Source organism: Quercus suber, unplaced genomic scaffold (genome assembly GCF_002906115.3).
Source record: "Quercus suber isolate HL8 unplaced genomic scaffold, Cork oak 2.0 scaffold_596, whole genome shotgun sequence".
NCBI classification, from domain to species: domain Eukaryota; kingdom Viridiplantae; phylum Streptophyta; class Magnoliopsida; order Fagales; family Fagaceae; genus Quercus; species Quercus suber.
Window position 1 is genome coordinate 422,589 of NW_027070040.1, and position 21,799 is coordinate 444,387.

Here is a 21,799-nt window from a genome sequence, read left to right on the forward strand (position 1 = left end):
GAGATTTTTTGGAGATTTAAGATGAAAAGAAATTTACTTTTGTTGTTGAGTTTTCTATTTAGATTTTAGATTAAAATTGATTTGTTGTTGGGCTTTTTTGTGTTTAAAATGACCGAAATATTGTTAAGAGGATCATATTTAAACTTATTTCAAGTGGGTTTAAAAAAATTTCAGAGTTAAGGTGTTCAAATTTTTATTTTAGATGGGTCAAATAAAAAAATAAAAAAAATTATATATATATATATATATTGCCAGCTCAGGGGTTAAACCCCCTGAATTGTACATGGCGCCCCTGCCCTTACCTCAATATTTGTATGGCAGTACGGATGAGGAAAATATTTTAAGGAGTTACCTTTTTTCTAAAATAAAAATAAAAATTATGAAGAGTTCCCTCATTTTTTTTTTTGGCAATGAGTTCCCTTATTTTATACTACTATATGGGAATTAGAAATGTAGGCAATTAATTAACACATAAAAACTATAAGAAACATTCAATTAAGCAACAGATTTCAATTGTTTATATGGCATTCAGAAATAAATTTAATACACACAAATTTCCTCCCTCCCACGAAGAAACTTAATTTAAACTTTCAAGAAACATTAATGGCTGACACTTTAGGCACATGAACTGGAAACTCATCAATCTCATCCACCCAAGGACTCTTCTCCTTAACTGGGTCAATGGTCTTTAAAGCACGCCATACAGCACTGTTACACTTGAATCCCGAACCGAAAGCAATCTGCCACGTCCTGTCACCCTTCTTGATCCTCCCTTTAGCCTCAGTGTAAGCCAATTCATACCACAAAGAACTACTAGAAGTATTCCCAAACCTATTAAGAGTCATTCTTGAAGGCTCCATCTGCCAATCCGTGAGCTCCAGGTTTTTCTCTAGCTCATCTAGCACTGCTCTCCCCCTGCATGAATGCAAAAATGCTCGAAAGCTAGCTTAAAATCTGGAATGTATGGTTTATCTTCATTTTAAAGATCTTCCTTCCCACTAAAGTCGCAAAAAATAGTAGTTGTTCAGACATGGGAAGGACTAATGGCCCAAGTGTTGTGATGTTGGTTTTGAGGGCTTCTCCGCCACTGCCATCAGGTCTTTTGAGAGTGAGACACCAATTCTTTTGGTTTCATCCTCTTTTTGGAACACACAATTGTAACACTTATCATCGGCACCCTTGTGGGTACGTACGGTGTGGATGAGTTGATACTTTGAACGACGACGATCTGAAGAACGATTGGATAGGAGGATCGCTGCTCCACCCATGCGAAAGAGGCAGTTTGAGACTAGCATTGATCGGTCGTTGCCGAAGTACCAATTAAGAGTTATGTTCTCCATGCTCATTACTAGGGCGTAAGAGTTAGGGTGCACCTGCAGGTAAATTAATTAAGAGGAATGGATAATTAAAATTTTTTTTTTTTTGAGAAAGGGATAATTAAAATTTTAAACTATATTTATGAAACCCATCGTACGAAAAGGATTATTTCTATTTGAAATAGTTTCATTTCAAAGTCTAAATTAGATATTTGCCTTTGTATGGTATGACAAGCTATTTAACTATTTCTATCTATTTTCCACATAAAGTTAATTTGGATACAAAATTAGTTGTAGGCATTTAATTCTACTTAATATATATTTTTATTGAAATTAAATTTTAATAAATCTACTATTGAATTACATTTTGTTTTTCTTATATGCTTTATACTTATAAAATTGCTAGAAGATTAAAGATTAATAGTTATATTATCAATCAAATGTTTAAATTTCATGTTTTTCTAATTCTAAAATTTTGTATAAAAAATATGTTTATGAATTGAATAGTAAAATTTATTATATTGACATGAAATTTAGTGTATATATATATATATATTAACAACATGAACAATATGCAATTTAACAATTAAATTAAAAAAAATGTAACAATATTATTATTTTTTAGTAGGACATCAAATTTAGTACAATTTTGTATCACAACTCATTATATAACAAATTATTATTAGTAAAAGTGTGATAATAAGTCATGTAAAAATACACCTTTATCAATTACAATTTAAAACTGTAGCACAAAATTGTGTCAAATTCGGCATATTCAATATCACTTTCAAGAAAGGATGGAAAAAATCAGTATCTATGCAGACATTATTATGAGGGTGGATGGGAAGTACCAGTTTTTTAATGACTGTGTTGCGGACCCAATTAATAACCCTCAGGTACCTTTAAAAAAAAAAAAAAACCCTCAGGTACGTACATCTTTCAATATGCGACACCCACGACCAGCTGGACATGCAGACAAGTGGACCTAGCTATTTGAGGGGTCTATCATTATGTGGCTGGTATCTCTCGGCTGTGAATCCCAGACGCATATGAGGTCCTCCCATATTATGAGAGAGGGGCCCACTGCATATAAGTAAGTGAGAGTTTTTACTATATGCCTAGTGATCAATACCATTTTTTGATCATAGACAGATGGATCATGGACTTCTAGTATGGTAAAAGCATTCACCCAACGACTACTAACAAAAAAAGGAGGGCTCTTATTGGTCAGTTACTGATTCAATTGCTAAGAACAGATGTTAAAGAGTATTCAACATATTCTATTAACTGATATATATATATATATATATATAGGATTTACTAATATACATTTTAAAGCATCTTTTAATAAATCATTTTGAAATTTTTTTTTATAAGAATATAAAATAATAATTAAATTTTTTTTGACAATTATTTCAATTTTTTATAATTTTTTTTCTAAAATAGATGATCATGAATGTCATCAAAACATACATTAACATAGCCATTTTCTCATGAAGTGTGAATTTGTTAAGAGTTGGATAAACAAAGAGATTTAAATTTGAAAATTTAAGTTTGCGTAATACTATTAAAACAAAAAAAAAAAAACAAAAAATGGAAGAAAACCAACCTGTAATAGCTGCTTAGCAAGATCTATAGAAATAAGGCCGGCACTACAACCCATACCGCCAAGATTGTAGCTTAAAATGTTCCCTCTGAGCTTGTAGTGATTCACAATCATGGAGGAGAGGGATGGAGTTGGGTTGAACAAGCTACAATTGACTACAAGAATCCCTATATCCTTAGCCTTCACTCCAGTCTTTGCCAAGAGCTCATCAATGGCTCCGAACATGACAGCCTCAGCCTCCTTCCTTGCCTCGGCCATACAGGGATTAGGCGGGACTCTCAACACGGCCTCAGGCAAGTAGGTCTTTTGGCCCAATCCTGACCTTTCCAGAATCTTCTTTTGAAAAGCCAAGTTCTCCTCCGTGAAACTCCCAGTTAAAGTAGACCTTTCCATGAAAATCTCCCTCGTACATATTCGAGCCTCTTCAGGCTTGTAACACGCAAAGTTTACTAGGTAAACTTTTCTTGGACGGCTGGTGAAGTAAAAGGTGGCAAGGAAAACCATTACGCATGAGCCTATAGTCACCGAAACAAGATTGAACTTTATTAGGTTGTCCCATAACTGCAAAACATCTTGAAGAGTGAGCATAGAAAGATGAGCCGAAGTCATGCCAAGAAGTGGTACAAGCAAGAGGTACATGGCATTGGAGATTAAGTAGTGGTACCCAAGTTTCACATATTTGAGTCTGACGGATAAGAGAAAGTTAGGGAGCTTATTTTTCTTTCTCTCGGGCAGAGTTTGAACCGAAACCGGTACAGTTTCTGGGGGTTGCTTCCTCTCGTCTCCCATGGTGGTGGTGTTGGGATCTTTTAGAGAAGAAAGAAGGCAGTTGTATGTGTATTATGGGGGTTGGAAATTTGGATATAAAAAAGCAAAATCCAAATCGGAATTCAAGTGAAAATTAAAGAAGGGTAGATGTACAGTCTAGCTAGCTAGGAAACGTGAGAGAGTAATGGCTTGAAAAGTTGGGAAAGAAGGTTGAGACTTTAAAGGGGGCGATGAGGCAATGGTGGGAAGGGGGAGGATGCAACTACCCCAACGAACATTTAATTGTTAACTTCGGCGGGGCATTGAATTTGCCAACTCATGGGGAATTTAAGGAAGAAAATAGTTGGGGGGTGTTTGATAATAAGTAACAACAATAATGATAAGTTAACTATCATTTCATTTCATTTGATTTCACCGTATTAATTTTTATTCACCCACTTCACCCCTACTAATTGCTACTTTGCCATTCGTAGACTATTCCCAATTTCCCACAATGTCGTCACATTTGATGAACGTGTCAGATGATCAATGGTTGTATTAATATCACATGTTGGGTGAACTACGAGGTCGTGAGTCATATTCCTACTTGAAGTTGAACAACTCTTCATACTTCATACTAACACGTAAAATAACACTCAATTTATATACATTGCTTTTGTTATTTTCTTTTCCTTTTTCTCGCTGCATACTTAATTTTTAACATTCCCCCCCATCCCCCCCCCCCCCCCCCTTATTTATTAATCAGAAGGGAGACTAATAGGCCCTCCACTTTCTTAAGACATAAGGGATTATAAAAGACCATACATCATTTGCTTACCATTTTCTCTTTCTCAAATTCACATTACCAAAGAAGTTTATGAAGTTAAAAACATTGTGAATACATCTCTGTTCAGTGAAAGTCTATTGGTAGGCACATTCAAATTTGTAGCCATGTATAAACTCAAATTTTTATTTAAAAAAAAAAAAACTACATATTAACCCAAACCAAAATTCAAACAAAGCTATAAGAGTGATTTGTGATGGAAAATTTGAAAAATACAACACAAAAAAATTAAATAAAAAAAACCATCAACCTAAATTAGAGTTATAAGAAAGAACAAAAATCAAGAGAGAGAGAGAGAGTACTCACAATTTTTGTGGAGAAAAAAAAATATGAATTGAACGGAATAAGTGATATCAAATTTATACAAAATAAGATGGAGAGAAGAAGAGTCAAAATATAAGAAAAATGAAATGATGAAGGAAGTTTAATGGTTAAATAAAGAGTAGCAGGGAGATAAAGAGGCAAAGAGGAAAGGGAAAGGTTGGAGGAAGAGAAGAAGAATTATTTATTTATTTATTATTTATTTTTTTAGAATAGGAAGATGAAAAGTTTAAATATTCAATTTTAACAATTACTTGAAATTAGAAAGAAGAAAACAAAATTTTAAATCAATTTGGGTAGTTGAATATAATCAAACATTTGCATATAATGAATAACAACGTTTGTAATGAATAGTGAAACATGTGCATATATCCACTAAAAAGATAATAAATTATTAAGTTTTAACAATTACTTGAAATTAGAAAGAAGAAAATAAAAAGTTGAAATCAATTTGGGTAGTTGAATAGTCAAATATTTCCATTTAAAACAAATGAATTGTAACAGGTTGAATAGTAATGGCGTGCATTGACAGGTTTTTTCATGAATTATATGTGATTATTTTATATAAAATAAAATAGAAAAATCATAAAGGATTTTTTTTTAACGCATGATATGGCCGATGAGGTGGCTTAACAGGAATATAGCAATATTAAATTCTAAGTCTTTTTTTTATTTTTTATTTTATAAAAGATAGAAAGTCTACTCTAACTTAATTTAAGTGTATATGTGTATGAAAGCTCTTTCTTGGAGACTTAAACCCTGACCCTTGCCCTCCACACCCCACAAGCACTAATACTTGTGGAGTAACCATCGCACCAATGGTGTGCGGTGGTTACGTCTTAGTTTTTATATATATATATATATATATTTAAAACTATGTGAATGGAGAGCAGAACAACAGCCACACACTTTACCCAATTAGCTTTAAGTATCAACTTGTGATCAATTTGCATCATATATCAACTTGTGATTGAATTATATTTATATATGGATAATCACTAGTATTTAATGAAGAATAAACCAAGGGAAAAGAAGAAATAAGTAAATTTTTTTTTGACAAATTTTTATATTTTTCATAAAAATAATGTCAAAACTTTTTAAAATTGGTTTATTAACAATTGTGGACCCATTAATATGACTCATTAGAGAATTAATTAAGCTATGACCCATTTTGACCTTAAAGAGAAAAGTCAGACTCCTCAGTTTAGGATATCGTGTCCAATAGTCCAGGTTTGAGGCATTTTTGACCAACTTTATACACTCAACAAACTTTAACCATTCCTCTCTTACGTGTAAACCACATCCTATAGCTGCGAAAAAGCAAACGTTTTTGCGGGACCTACAAGAAAATTTCCAGAAGTGGTTAGAAATGGTGGACAAGAAATTTGCCACGTGAAATCCTCGAGTCCATTCGGTAAAGGAAGCGGATTATGTCCGTGTCAGTAATCCTTGATTAGTTGTGGCTGTACTGCGTGTTCATTTTTAGTCATAGATTACTATATATTGATGAGNATACCAATCATCGCTTTTCACATGTATAACTAGTCCCAAAATGTATGATCAAATGTGTGGCCTTTGAGTTTTTAAATAGAGAAATGTTAATGCCACAAAAAATATTACATTTTTGAAGTAAATGCACTTTTAGTCCCTACATTTTGACATTTTTCCATTTTAGTCCCTACATTTTTTTTTTTTTCACTTTTAGTCCCTAAACCAATTAACGCGTTCCATTTTGGTCCTTTCCGTCAGTCAACCGACGGAAATTGCTGAGGTTGCCGGAGAAATTAAAATATTATAAAAAATGCCACATCACCCTAACACATCAGCATATAAATTTAAAAAATTAATTTATTAATTTTAACTAAATAATAAAAATAAAAACTAAATTAAAAACTAAATCAAACCCACATCAGCTTGTTCTTCATATTGTTCTTTATTTTACAACTTGTTCTTCATGTTCTTCCCAAACCCATCACAAGAACACAAACCCAGCAACCCAACAACTCAAACTCAGATCACTAGGACATAAATGAAAACAAGAAGAAAAACCCAAATTCAACACCTCAGAGATCAAGAGGCCCAGCACCATCAGATCTACCACAAATCAAGATCATCGAATTTTTCATATTCTTCCCCAAATTCTAACACAATCAACACCGAATTCTCAACAAATCAAACCCATAAACCTAGTAAACAAACCAACCCAGATTAAACCCAGATCAAGAAACCAATCACAACATACCCAGATCAACACAATCAAACCCAAACCAACATAATCAAACCCAGATCCCACCACCACCCCGCCGATCAAAAACATTTCTTCATAACATTAACTTCAGCAGAATGGAGGAGAGGTAGAGATGTGGCTTTGCCGTGGGGACTGACCTGGGCTTCACAATACCCACAAACCCACTACCTAAGGAAATGAACCAAAACGACAACGATGACGACGACGAAGAGGAAATGGATCCAGAGCAAGGAGAGCCTTTGGCGATGTGGTTGATTGTCGTTTTGAAGAACTGGTAGTTGTTTAGAGAAGCGGTGCCAGCGTAGAGGTTGATAGGGAGATTCAGGAAAATTGAGAGGCGGGCGATGGAGGAGAGTACGACGAAGCTTCCGCCTTCGATCGGGAGGAATTGAGCGGCGTCAGAGCCGCAGTGGCGAGCGATCTCGCGACACGTGGTGTGCCAGACAGCAAGGAGCTTGGTGAAGAGGGCGGTGGGACTGGGGATCCGACGGTGGTCTCTGCGAAGCTTGATGGAGAGGAAGATGACGACGCAGGCCCATTGGATCCATGGTTGAATATGATGATAGATTCTTTCTAGGGTTTATTACTTTAGGGGTTTTGGAATTTAAGGAATTTTTGAGCTACAAGAAAATTTCCAGAAGTGGTTAGAAATGGTGGACAAGAAATTTGCCACGTGAAATCCTCGAGTCCATTCGGTAAAGGAAGCGGATTATGTCCGTGTCAGTAATCCTTGATTAGTTGTGGCTGTACTGCGTGTTCATTTTTAGTCATGGATTACTATATATTGATGAGTTCAGTGCACTAAATGTACTAGACATAATTGGCTCTCTCTGTCCAAAAAACATATAAAAAAGAGAAAAAAAAAATAAAAATTGCCCGCTTGCTATATTGAAATATGGTCCATTTTTGCTCAGAGATTTTGATAAAGTTTGACCTACAAATAAGTAATGACTACAATTTTACAAAATTTATTTTTATTGGATATAAATTTTGATAAATCTATTATTAATTTACATTTTTTTTTCTTACGTCCTCCATCTATGCAAAAATTTTAGAAGACAAAAAATTAATAATTATGTCTTCAATTAAAATTTTAAATTTCAAGTTTTTTATAGTTTACTATTATGCATAAAAATAAGTTTATAAATCAAATAGTAAATAATACCTGATTAACACAAAATTTGACATGTATGTTAAAACCATAAAAATCATGCAATCTAATGGTTATATTTTTAAAATGTGTAGAGATATTAATTTTTTTAGTGAGAGTTTGTCATCATTTTGTCATACTCGTTTTTTATTTTTTATTTTTTTATTTTATTTTTTATGAGTAGTATTTTGTCATACTAATTTGAGTGTTGAGTCCAACAAATTGTGGTTGGGTTTTTAAAATCTGTTTGTTTTTTTTTCTCAGTTTGTTTAATGGGTTTGGTTGGGTGTTTTCTATTTTTAAAAAATAATAACTAAAAATTCATAAAATAAGTTACATTTAATTAATCAATATTGCATAAGTCACATAGAATTAAAAGCAATAAGTTTAAGAAAATAATTTAAAGTGATGTTTTAATCACAATAAATCATTACAACATTTGTAAAATAAAAAAAGAAAAAGAAAAATTTGAAAGGATTTTGAAATTTTTTTGCACTTAAACTGTTCCCATTAAAAAAAAAAATTGTTCCTACTTTGACTGTGAAGCAAAACCTTATGAAGAAGTCCGGTAAAGGACAGTGAGTTTCAATTAACTTAATTGATAAAGTTTTTTGTCATCAAATAAGTGATTTAGGGTTTAATCCCCTACACCAAAGGATTAATTTGTGTTTTTTATTTTTTATTTATGAAAAGATTAATTTATCTCTTGGCCTAATAATGATAAAGAACAATTATTATAGAATAGAAACCCATAAATTTAAAATACAATAGTATTTATTAAAAAAAGAAAAAGAAAATTAAAGTTTAAGGTTGATGTTGATGTTGTTACTTTGATTTTGAATGATTGACAATCATAGCCGTTCCATTAAGATGAATCTCTCTCTCTCTCTCTCTCTCTCTCTCTCTCTCTCTCTGAGTTTCCAAATTCGTGGACGGCAAGTAAAGATTGATAAACATAAGAGACAATATCTCAACCACTTTGAGAAAAGAATTTAAATAAGTGATTGCTACCACCGTACAATGAACAAGCTCAACTTTTGAGAAAAGGATTATTACTTCATTAGGTTTGTCATGTATTTTTTTTTTTTAGTTATAACTTGTAAGAAACAAATAATTCAATCATGTGATTATGTTGGGCCAATACCATGCAAAGGATTATAATTTTAGAAGTTGAAGTAATAATTTGGATTAGATACAACAAGCACGATGTCCACCAAAGTCAAATGTGATCGGTCGTGATCAGTGGTGGAGCCAGAAAATCTTTCCAGGGGGCCAAGATGATTATAGCAAAAAACTTATGTAAACAAAAAAAAAAACAAAAAAAAAACTTGATTTATCAGTGTTGATGGTCATTTTGGAAGCCAAAAAGGAAAAAGGGAGCCCAGCAACACAGACCGAAAAGAAGTTGGCAAATAGATAGAAAAAACTATTAAGCTCAAGTGGTAGAAATAATGGATTACAGGTCCATAAAATAAATAAATGAATCTTGAGGAAGCAAATGGGCTCAAAGGAGCCTAGAAAGAGAGAAATATTAAATAGCAAACCCATGGGCAGTGTATGATGTAGAAAAGTGAGAATGGACTGTGGCAGACCCAAAGTAATGCAAGCAAAAAGAGTAAGGGGTTGATGGTAGGCCCATAAACCCTAAAGATGAGTATGAGGTAATTAGGCTGGGAAAGTCTAATGAAGTTAGTAAAAGCCCATGGAAACACAGTGTTGGAAAAATGGCAAGAAACCCAAAAAAAGCAAATGGGCCAAGGATGCCCGAGAAAAAACAAAAGGAACACAGGAGCTCATAAGTAAGAAAACACATGGCCATGCTAAGCCACTGGGGAAAGAATAAACAGCAGGCCCGAAGAGACCCAGTAAGATCAAGTCATTAAAGCAGGAATGACAGAGTAATATGGCAGGACATGATAGCAATCAAGGAATAGGCTGAAATAAATATAAAAATCAGTATCAAATAAAACCCAGCCTTTAAGGGGAGCGAAAAATTGTAAAACAACCCACATAAAAGGTCAAAGAAGGGCAGCAGACTATACAGGCAAGCCTCCATATCGTGGCAAACGCATGAGCAGCAGGTAGATTTTGGACATACATGAAAGGGAGGCACACACAAGGCCCAGACACCACCAGCTTGTACCTAGCCAATATGGGACATGGTGGGGTCATGGGTCAGAGGTAAGAGGGCATGGTTTGGCAGTGGGGAGAAGGGAAAAAACTTATTTTGCGATTCTTTCCCAAGCTCTTTTGGGGGGTACGTCCTGCTGGGATGACATACTACCCAAAAGAAGCAAGATTGAGTGGGAACCGCTAGGTGCATGCCATGAGGGATAGAGAGAGAGAGAGAGCACCCACACCATGGCAGGAAAGGATGCCACGACAGACTAATAAATAAAACAACTCTCCTTTGTCTGGAAAGGAGGAGTGGCACACAAATAGACTAGTGGTGGTTGGCAAGTACACCCAGACCAAACAAAGGTGGTTAAGGGCTAAAATAGTAAAATCTGGTCATGGCAGGCACTATATAAGAAGACCCTTATCATGCCCAGAAGTGGGTAGCAAGAATTAGGGGAAAGGAATCACAAAGTAGAAAACAAAAGAAAGAAAAGATAAGAGGAAAACTAAAAAAATAAAGAAAGAAGAAAGGAAAAAACAGAGAGAGTTAGTTTGGCAGACATGCACTAGTAGGTCGATTTCCCTCTCTCCCTCTCAAAATCCTACTCTCTGTCAAAAAGTAAAAGGATTCCTTTGGGTACCAACCATTTAGGTCCGTTTCCCTCAAAGCCATTAATTTCCACGGCAGGATTTCCCTGGGAGATTAACTGTATTGAGAGGAGGCGTTCTTCCCTCTTTGGTCTTGCTCTTACAGACTGGACTTGATTTGATTTCTTTCTCTTTTGATTAACCCATATTACCATTTGTTCCCTTTACTTTATTTGTAAAAGTCATTGTTATTATTATGATTATGTTTCATGAATATGGATTATTTGGTCTTTTTCTATTAAATAGCCAGAGTGCTCTATTTTGTTGTTATTATTATATTTGCCTGCCATGACTCATTTGAAATAGTTTTGCCTGCCATAAGCGCACTCTTGGCAGACGAGGTATAGTTTGTGCATAAGCCGGCCTAAATTGAGTTGCAGTTGGACCGGTCTCAACTCCCTTACTCAGAATACTTGGGCTTATTACCGTAGGAGGTAGCCCAGCCCAACATAACGAAAAAGACTCCTACATTAAATTGGTGACTCCACTAGGGAGTTGAGAAGCAGATAGGGACGAAAGGCCTTGCAAAAAAATTCCTTTAAAGTCCAGGACGACGCGAAATATGAGTGCCGTACCCTCACAAGCAGAATCTAGGCCAACAACGCCTTATCAACAGCAGCCTAATCAGGTAGAAGGCGTTAACGGAATAGGGGCTGAACCCCAACCGCCGCCCAGAATTTCTACTGATAATGCCAACGTCTTTATTGAAGTCTTGCAGTCCCTACAACATTCACAGCAACAAGTAATGGAAGAAATCCATCAACTGAACATGCGGCAGACAAAGAGAAGACACTAGCAGGAGGTGTCCCACAGAATGCAGAACAATGTTTCATCACTATGGCCAAAGTAGTGGCTCTCTTGGAACAAGAAAGAGTTAGAGCACCTAGGGAGAGATTCTATTCACAAAGGCCTCCTTACCCATTGAAGGTACTTAGTAAACCGTACCCCGAGAGGTATGAGCTAAAGGTCTTTACACTGTATGATGGCAAGAAGGGAAGTGTCGTTGAGTATGTGAGTAAGTTCATTGATACTCTTGGCCTTTATGCTGTAGACGAAGACTTGTGTCTTTGAGAATTCTCCAAGTCACTATGTGACCGGGCATACACATGGTACATCGGCCTAAAGCCAGGATCCATTCCAACTTGGGATAACATGGTAAACATATTTTGCACTAAGTACTTCCACGGAAAAGAAACAGTAACACTTGTAACTCTGTAAGCAACCAAGCAAAGAAGTGGTGAAGACTTGATGGAATACATCAAAAGATTCAGGGACATAGCATTCGATTGCTATGATCATTGTGAAGAAAGAACATTGGTGGAAATGTGTATGACAAACATGATAAGGGAGTATAGGGCAGTCTTGGAAAACTTAGAAATTTCTCAGTTTACACAGTTGTTGCAAAAGGCCAGGAAGATTGCCCAGTTTATAAAACCAAGCATGGACAAAAGAAGCACTTTGCAGGCTATGGCAGTATCTAATGATGAGCGAAGAAGAAAGACAGATGGAAGAGAATACGATACTCCCCCACCAATACCATGCACTGCGAAAGAGTTAGACGTGTTGTTAAACAAATGGATAGCAGAAGGAGTTTTCAAACCTAATCAAGTTTTTAAAGAGCACACAGAAGAGGAGCAGAGGGACCTACGCTTTTGTCGTTTACACAATTACGTGCAACATCCTACCACCTAATATTGGGTGCTTCGCAGGCTGGTGCACCACAGGATCAAAGAAGGGACTCTAGAACTATCCCAACAAGAGATTCAAAGAAACCTACTCCCAAACCACAAAGGGAAGGGGGTAGCAGCAATAGTAATTTGTGCAGATCCAGGTGAGGACGAAGAAGAGAATCCAGCCCTACCTGCTGCAGCGATTACCACTTTATAGCAAAGCTTTAAGTTCAAAAATCTGTTCGACCAACTGGGGTTCACAGTAAAGGAAAGGAAGATAGTCACGAAGGTTTTGGTAAGCATTGCCTTTGGGGCAGGAGTAGAATGCCTATTAGCGGAAACCCCAGATGATAGAGCCCTGTTGCAGGAGTCAACTGAAATCACTTTTAGTAATGAGGATATGGAGGTAGGATACCCAGACCATATGAGGCCCTTCTATTTGGCAGCATCCATAAATCAAATCCCCATAAAGAGGGACTTGGTAGATACAAGTGCTTCCGTAAACTTCATTCCATTGAGTACTCTACAAGCCCTAGGAATTTTAGAAAAAAAAAAAAAAAAATTAAGGATGTCCAATGGAAGTAACAGGATTTGGCGGAAGAGGCGAATACACCGTAGGCCATATCTAGCTGTGGTTAAAGGTGGACCCATAGCTTCTTTAGCTCGGCTCGACGTGGTGAAAACAAAAGTCTCATACCATGTGCTTTTGGGGAGACCATGGTTGCACAAATACCGGCTTTTCCCATCCACTTACCACCAATGTGTGAAGGGAATGTTGAATGGAAAAATGATACACGTAGCCACAAACCCCTCACTGTTCAAGCAGGTAGAGGTCCATTTAGTAGAAATTATGTTCTATGACCAATGGGCTCCATCTGGGGAAAGCTCAGTATCGAAGCCACGAGGTACCTTCGTGCCTAAGTGGGAAGACATCCAAGGTGACCTAGAGCTTGATTTGAGGGAATTATTAGCATGAAAGAGGTAAAGAAAAGAAGCGCCCACCGCAGAATCAGATGACATGCCTCAATGCATTAGGGTTCGAGACCCTGATGGCAGAATTATGTACAAATTATAAAGGCGTGCAGGGCCCACGATTGAAGCACAGATGGGCCCCACCCAAGAGTGGTAGCATGAGAGTTTGGCGTGTTGCGTGATTCAAGAAAATCCAGAGGAAAAAAATAATAAGGAGGAAAGTGAAGGAGTTGTGGCAGAAAAGGAGGTACAAGTTGCGACAGAAGAAGAAATGGAGGAAGTTGACATGGGGTCTGTTTCGCAAGGACCGAGGCCCATCTCGATTAGTGCAAGTTTGACAGAGAAGGAAAAATCAGAGTTGATACTACTGTTGAAAGAGTTCAAAGACGTTTTCGTGTGGGATTCCAGGGTTAGACCCTAGGCTAGTTGCATATATGCTGAATGTGGACTCGGAGGCCAAGCTAGTGGCCCAACCTGCCAGGATATTTCACATAGAAATAGAAGGGAAAATAGTTAAAGAAGTGCAGAAATTGCTGGCCACAGGATTCATTAAGCCTATTCAACATCCTCGTTGGCTATCCAACATAGAACCAGTAAAGAAGAAGAACGGTAAGATAAGATGTTGTGTAGATTTCAGAACTTGATTTATAAGTTAACTTTAATCGATTAAAGTTGTGTCATTAGTTCCTTCATGGTACTAAATTTTCTAAAAAACACATTTTATTTACAAATTTGAACAATTACTAAAAAAAACTCAATTTTATTTTGTTACAAAATTTTCGTTTTGACAAATTTCATGGTGGAAAATACACATTTTGTGGTTATGGTTGCAACATCAAGAGTAATAATAAACTTTTAAGCCCTCCTAGAGAGTTCAATATCTAAAGATTTAACAATTGAGACAAAGGATTGAACACTAGTTTCTAAATGTTGAACTTTTTTCTTGCTTTGTGTCAATTATAGACAAGTTACTTACAATTTGTAATTAGCAAAGTATAAACTACGTTTAAATATAGTAAGAGAAAACTTTATCTTAGTACCTTCAACTAATAAGCAAATAATAACTCCATATTAAAATTAAAAATTAGAAAACCAAAAAGCATTATTATAAAATATAAGTTATATTTCAACAACAAGCACTTTTATATTTTTATAAACAAAATATCATATCAACAGTGACTATATGAATTCAGGCCACTCATTCAATGGTAAATAGATTACTAAAGCCATTCACTCATTCATTCACATTATATATTATATAAAAGCTATACAAATATTATCAACATTATTGCAGAGTACAGAGAAAGAAACGGAGAAGTACTAGTGGTTAGCTGCTGGTGAGTGTGGATCGTTCGGTGGAATGCCTTGCAAGCGGTTCCTCGAGTAAGGTAGGCATCAAGGAGATGGCGGCACAATGGGATACAGTAAGACAAATTTGGGATTATTTTCTTTGTAATGGTGATTAGGAATTGGTTAAAAAAGACAGATTTGGGTTTATTTATTTGTAATTTAGGGATTTGTTTAAGGAGAGAGATTTTTTGTATTTAGACTCTGGAAGGGCCTCAGTTGGAGGAATAGGCCAGATATAGGGAATGATTTTTATTTTATTTTATTTTATTTTTCATTAGAATATATGGTTAATATTGGGCTTGGGATTGTTGTGTCATTTTAATTATTTTGGGGTTTTCTGGACTAGTTGACAAACTTGAAGGTTCAAAATTTTCATTTTTAGGAGACCAAATTCTAAAATCTGAGGGGGCCGATAAGGAAATTTTTATCTTAACTTGTAATTTTGCCCAAACCTCTAATGGGAAATTTAAAAACTCAGGGGGGCATGCCCCCCCCCCTCTGGCTCCGCCAGTGCCGTGATTCTACACTTTTATATGTGAACAAATAATAATACATTAGTCTCTTTACAAATGTTTAGAAGTGGGTGTGGGTGTGGGTGTGGGTGTTATTCCTTTATTTTATTTATTTATTGAGATTTTTATTTTTTATTTTATTTATATATTTATAAATTTTAAGTCTTTTGAGTTTGAATTTTAAAATGTGGTGGTAATGTAAGAATTTGAGATGTTTTAAATCACTTTCCATTTTACATTTTTTAAATTAGGTAACTCAATATTTGAATAAATATTTTTGTTAAAACGATAAGAGAGAAATATGGTTAAAATTAAAGATCAATTTTGTTTAATCTTTTAAGTTTTAACCACGTTATAGGACCATTTTCTTTTTGGAGGAGGGGGGGGGGGGGGGGGAGGGGCTTATTATAGGACTATAGTTCATAAATGTTAAGAAAAATCCTAAATTGTAAACCCTAATCCAAATTGGGGGAGATTTGTATTAAAAATAAAACCCATGATGTCTACTTTCTAATAAAAATGACCTTATTCAAAAATTCTTTTTGAATTAAAAGTGATGGTCAAAATGGTTAGTAAATGTCATTTTCCAGCTTTGTTTTCAATGTGATTTGTAGTACATTTGCGTTGTGATTAACTAGTTATTCGCATATCTTTTTTGAATGATAGGATAAAGAAAAGATTGATCACGCGATGTTGTATATGACAATATAGAGTTCCGGGATTGAGGTTGTGTGTGCAACCTCATTAGTGTGGTTTAAGGTTTAGAGTTTGAGGATTTAGGGTTTAGAGATTAGGTTTATAGAATTTAGGTTTAGGTTTATAGGGTTTAGAGTTTAGGGATTGAGAATTACAATTTAGGGGTTACTGATTTACGGGTTACAATTTAGGGGATAGAGATTTAGGTGTTAAGGATTTAGTGGTTAGGGATTTAGGGGTTAGCGATACTGGGGTTATTTGTCCTTCTAAATAATAGTTTTTTTTTTTTTTTGGGGAGGGGGTGGGGGTCAATTGGTATCCATTTCTCTCCATTATATTCTTCATAAAAACCACAATTAATTTTTGTATATTTAGTTGGCTAGACAATATTCCCTTCCTTTTAAAATTAATTTAAAAAAAAATAAAGATATAATAGTATTTCAAATTAATGACAATAAGTTTTATGGTAATTATTCTTTATCAAGACAAGATATAAGAAAAAGTCTCTCCTCTCTGTAGGAGTCCTCCTCTGTCTACATGAGCCCTACCTCCCTGGATAATCCGAGGGCTTGAATTTTTCTTTTTTTCTTGCTTAGCTCACTACTACTGTTGATACTATGGCGGATGATGTGATTGATGGTCTAGAGAATATGAAGTTAACTGCTGAGGAGGAAGAAGTAATAGAGATCTCAGATGAGGGTAGATTGCCTGCCATTGAAAGCTGTAATTTGAGTTTGATTGGGAAGTTTCTGACCTGTAAAGCCTTTAATAAGAGGGCAGCGTTGAATACAATACGTGCAGTGTGGGGAATGCAGTTAGGAATACAGATTTTAGAGGTCGGATCAAACCTTTTTCAGTTCAAGTTTCAATCTGAATTCGATCTGAACCGAATTTTGAAAGGGGGACTGTGGAGTTTTGATAATCAACTGCTTATGCTCACAAAGTGGAGGAAAGGAATGACAGCGAGTAATGTGAAGTTGGACTGTGCCTCCTTATGGATACAAATTTGGGGAGCACCCTTTGATATGGTATCTCCCCAAGTGGCAATTGAGGTTGGGAGTAGATTAGGTGTTGTGGAGGATGTGGAGAGATGTAGAAGACAGGATGCTCCAAGTTATTTTATGAGGGTTCGGGTGGCGTTGCCTATATCAAAACCTTTGAGACGTGGTGGCTTCATTGCAGATTCGGATGGGGGTAGAACGTGGGTGCATTTTAAGTATGAAAGACTGCCCATGTTCTGTCACTTTTGTGGAATCCTGGGGCACGATCTTATCCATTGTGCGAGACACTTTGCTACAGGAAAAAGTGATGGGGAAATTGATTATCAGTATGGAGATTGGCTGAGAGCATCCAGTGGACGACAAAGATCTCCTCCTCATGACAGAACTGCCAATTCCAAGCAGCAACCATAGAGGTCCGAAAATCAGGGAATGGATGGTGATTCACACGATGTGCAAGGCGAGATTATTGGGATAAACCCGGATTTTCAGCAGCCCAAGCCCGTAAATGATGTGATAGAGCAAAATCAGGAGGGTAGGTCTATTGTAGTAGAGGATGTAGATATTTTAAATTCAACTTGTGATATTCCTGTGGAGGTGCATGGCAATAAAATTGGGAATAGGGATATAGTTGAATGTAGCTTGATTTCTGACACTCCTAAGGATGTGATGGTTCCGGATTTTGTGGAAGATGTTGCTGGAAGTCTGGAGGAAAAATCTGAGAAAGTGAATGTTGCGTGTAACAGGCTAGGTGGGGACGTGACTGGACCAATACTCTCTAAACCAAAATCCACGTGGACTAGAATTGTGAGAATGGATTTTGGATTGGGAAATACGTTGAAGGCAGCAGATGTACCAGTGCTTGGGAAGAGAGTTAGTGCACAAAATAATAAACTTTCCATGTAGAGGGATGAGGAGGAAATTCAAAAAACGAAGGGGGAGAAAGTGGGTCAAGATTCTAATGAGATATCGGCGAGGGTGGGTAAGCACCCTTGCTGGGAGCAATGAGGCTCTTAAGCTGGAATTGCCAAGGGTTTGGGAACCTTTGGATAGGCCAAAGCCTTCGCAAAGTTGTGAGGGAACAAGCTCCCAATGTGTGTTTCCTTATGGAGACGTGGTTGGATAAAGAAGGTTTTGACAAACTTTATGGCGAATTACCTTTCCCGAATAAATTATTGTTAAAAAGCCTGACTCAGGGGGAGGTTTAGCTTTAATACGGAAGAATGAAGTGCAGCTTGAGTTAATTAATTAAACAGCCAACCATATCCTTTTTAAAGTTAGAGAAGAGGATGATTATGAGTGGTGGCTAACTTGCTTCTATGGATGGCCGGATGCGGCTCAAAGAAATAAGTCCTAGGAATTGTTAGATCATATTAAATCATTTGTGGGTGTGCCTTGGATGTGCATTGGTGACTTTAATGCCATTCTTCATTCTACAGAGAAGCTAAGTAAACGTCCACCACAGCTGAATCAAATGGACGCATTTTGTGAAGCTTTAGAAGGGTGTCAATTGGAGGATCTTGGATTTAATGGGTATCCATTTACATGGAATAATAAAAGACCGGGGGAGGCAAATACAAAGCTTAGGCTTGATAGATCAGTAGCTACAATGGAATGGAAAAATAAGTTTCAACTTAGCTCAGTTACTCATTTACCTCCTCATGCATTAGACCACCTGCCTTTAATCCTCCAAACAAACCAATTTAGGAAGAATAGTATGCAGAGAAGGACTGGGTTTAAATTTGAGGAGGCTTGGCTTCTATGGGAGCATTGTGAGGAGGTAGTTAAGAACTCTTAGGAGGGTGCTGGGAATGGTGGCCACGGGGTTGGAGAGTATCAAGGAAAGAATCCGGGTTTGTGGAGAGAATTTGAGATTGCCTAATGCTGAGGAAATAAAAATACTGCAAAAGAAACTTGAAGTATTAAACAGTGAGGTGGTCACTGAGGAGTCTAGGGCTGAGTTTTTGGAAGTAAGTAAGAATTTAGATGATTTACTGATGAAACAGGAGATATTTTGGGTTTGGAAGAAATTGCAAGGGTGGAAAGGATGCTTGCTGTCAAAAGCTGGAAAGGAAGTACTTATCAAAGCTGTAGCTCAGGCTATCCCGACATATACTATGGGTGTGTTTCAGCTACCTATGAAATTGTGTGATGAATTGAATGCCCTCTGTGCTAAATTTTGGTGGGGACAAGTGGGGAATGAAAGGAAGATCCATTGGAAGAGTTGGACCTCTCTTTCTCAACCAAAAAAAGAAGGTGGGATGGGATTTAGAGATTTGAGATTATTCAATCTTGCAATGCTAGGAAAACAAGGGTGGAGATTAATACATGAGAAGGATTCACTCCTTTATAAATGTTTTAAGGCCTGATATTTTCCCCGGTGCCAATTTTTAGATGCAGTTATTCCTTCTAATAGATCCTTTGTATGGAGGAGTATAATGGCTGCCATGCCAATTTTGAAGAGTGGTTGCTGTTGAAGGGTGGGTAATGGTGATGACATTCGGGTTAGGAAACACAAATGGATCCCCAATTATCCCTCTAATATGGTGCTGCACCCGGTGACTGAAGAGGTGGAGGAGTGCATGGTTTCTGAGCTCATAGACCCCGGTTTACACTGTTGGAGGCGAGATATTATTATGGAGAGTTTTCAAATAAATGATGCCAATGCAATTTGTAAAATCCCATTAAGCCGAAGAAGAGCAACAGATTCTGTGGTTTGGTTGCATACAAAAACTGGAGTATACTCGGTTCGGTCAGGCTATCATACGGCTAGGAAGGTGATGACAACTAAGGTGTGGGCAGAGAGTTCAAGTAGTGCAGCGGGACAGCAGATATGGAAGGTTCTTTGGAGCTTAAAGGTTCCTAGTAAATTGAAGGTTTTTGGGTGGAGAGCTAGCCATGAAATCCTACCGACTACAGTGAGTCTTGCAAAGCGGAAAATTCTGGATGATGACAGGTGCCACTGCTGCAAAAGGTTTGCCGAGACTACTATACATGCCGTCTGGGATTGTGGAGTTGCACAAGACATTTGGGCTGGAAGTATTACTCCACTGCAGAAATGGTCCACGAGCTACCATAATTTCAGGAGTTTATTTGAGTCCTTGATGGAAAGACTATCGAAGGCAGAGCTGGAATTTTTTCTGGTGCAAGCGTGGCTGATATGGAACCAAAGAAATGCTGTAATACACAGTGGACAATTGATGGAACCGGGTTGGCTGAACAGGAGAGCTGAAGAATTTCTTGCTGAGTATAGGAAAGCGCAGGTGGTTCTCACTCCTTCGAATGGGCTATCTGGTAGCTATGTATGGCGTGCTCCACCATCAGAGGAGTTTAAAATGAATTTTGATGCGGCTGTGTTTTCAGACCAACATTGCTCAGGCTTTGGAGCAATTATCAGGAACTCTCAAGGTGAAGTTATGGCAGCTATGTCCATGGGCGGAGCTACATGTTAGGGTGGGGGGGCCAAAATTTTTGAATTTTTTTTTTACTATATAGAAATATTTAATATTTTAATAATTAGCCCTCAAAACTGGGACTTGACCCCCCTTAACTATTTGAGTTGGTCCAATAATGTTCTTAAAAAAAATTGTCCAATTTGTTTAGTAGTCATAGAGAACATATTGTTTCTCAAATTCATTTTTTATAGTAAAATTGTCCAATTTTTATAGCGCAGCTAAAACCTCATGCTATAGCTGCGTTTTTCAAAAACGCGGCTATAGGTCCAGCTGAATAATTCTTTTTAAAAGGGACTTATAGCTGTGTTTTCTAAAAAACGCGGCTATAGCTGACCTTTAGCCGCGTTTTAAAACGCAGCTAAACATAAGCTATAGCCGCGTTTTTCAAAAACGCAGCTACAATTACAGCCAAATAATTTTTCTACAGGAAAATCTTTAGCCGCGTTTTTTAGAAAACGCGGCTAAAGGTCATCCTTAGTGATATGACCTATAGCCGCGTTTTAAAAAAACGCGGCTATAGGTCTAGCCGTATAAATATGTCACTAAAGGATGACCTATAGCCGCGTTTTTAAAAACGCCGCTATATATAACACCCAAAAAAAAATTTTTTTTTTTCTTCAGCTTTCCCACGTGCCCCATCCTTTCCCACCTATATCCCCACCTACCCCACTTTCTTCTTTTCTTTTATTTCTTCTTCTTCTTTCTTTTTTCATTATTTCTTCATTCTTCACTCAGTGCTCCACTCCACCGTAAGTCTTCTCTCTTTCTTCCTTTTTTTTTTTTTTTTTCCTTCCTTCCTTACATCTGGGTGACACTTTTTTTTTTCCTTCCTTCTTCTTATTGGGTAACTTTTTTTTTTTCCTTTGTTTCTTTGGAGCTGCTACTTCTTTTTTTCTTTTTTTCTTCATCTCAAGCACACTAATTTGTCAATAGATCTACTGAAAATTTTGAATGAAGTGGATATTCTAGCAATATTTGATTTTGAATTTTTTGCATCTGTGCTTGAATTTGTGCTACTGTGTTGCTAATATTGTGATTATGTTTAGATGAGTTTGTGTTCTTATATTTTGGAGCACGTTGTGTATGATTTTGAATTTTCTGGGTGTAGTATTGTGAGTATGTTGTGTTTAGTTTTTAATTTGCTGGAT

The 21,799-nt window shown here is 36.6% G+C and overlaps 3 protein-coding genes across 3 annotated transcripts; 2 read left to right on the forward strand and 1 right to left on the reverse strand.

The window, feature by feature from the left end:
• Positions 1-464: 464 nt before the first annotated feature.
• On the reverse strand, positions 465-3,830 carry LOC112030764 (3-ketoacyl-CoA synthase 20). The gene is given in 5 exon segments (XM_024063430.2): positions 465-910; positions 913-978; positions 981-1,076; positions 1,079-1,373; positions 2,926-3,830. Coding segments are annotated over 5 exon segments (1,563 nt in total). The 5' UTR covers positions 3,712-3,830; the 3' UTR covers positions 465-590.
• Positions 3,831-16,815: 12,985 nt separating this feature from the next.
• LOC112030769 (uncharacterized) lies at positions 16,816-17,610 on the forward strand. The gene has a single exon (XM_024063435.1). It carries the CDS (start codon positions 16,816-16,818, stop codon positions 17,608-17,610), a length of 795 nt encoding a protein of 264 aa, XP_023919203.1.
• Positions 17,611-19,739: 2,129 nt separating this feature from the next.
• LOC112030766 (uncharacterized) lies at positions 19,740-20,648 on the forward strand. Its single transcript, XM_024063432.1, has one exon. It carries the CDS (start codon positions 19,740-19,742, stop codon positions 20,646-20,648), a length of 909 nt encoding a protein of 302 aa, XP_023919200.1.
• Positions 20,649-21,799: the final 1,151 nt, after the last annotated feature.

What these genes read in the sequence shown, in the direction of transcription:
- LOC112030769 (XM_024063435.1), top strand. Translation starts at nt 16,816, where the DNA reads ATGGCGGATGATGTGATTGATGGTCTAGAGAATATGAAGTTAACTGCT.
- LOC112030766 (XM_024063432.1), top strand. Translation starts at nt 19,740, where the DNA reads ATGGTGCTGCACCCGGTGACTGAAGAGGTGGAGGAGTGCATGGTTTCT.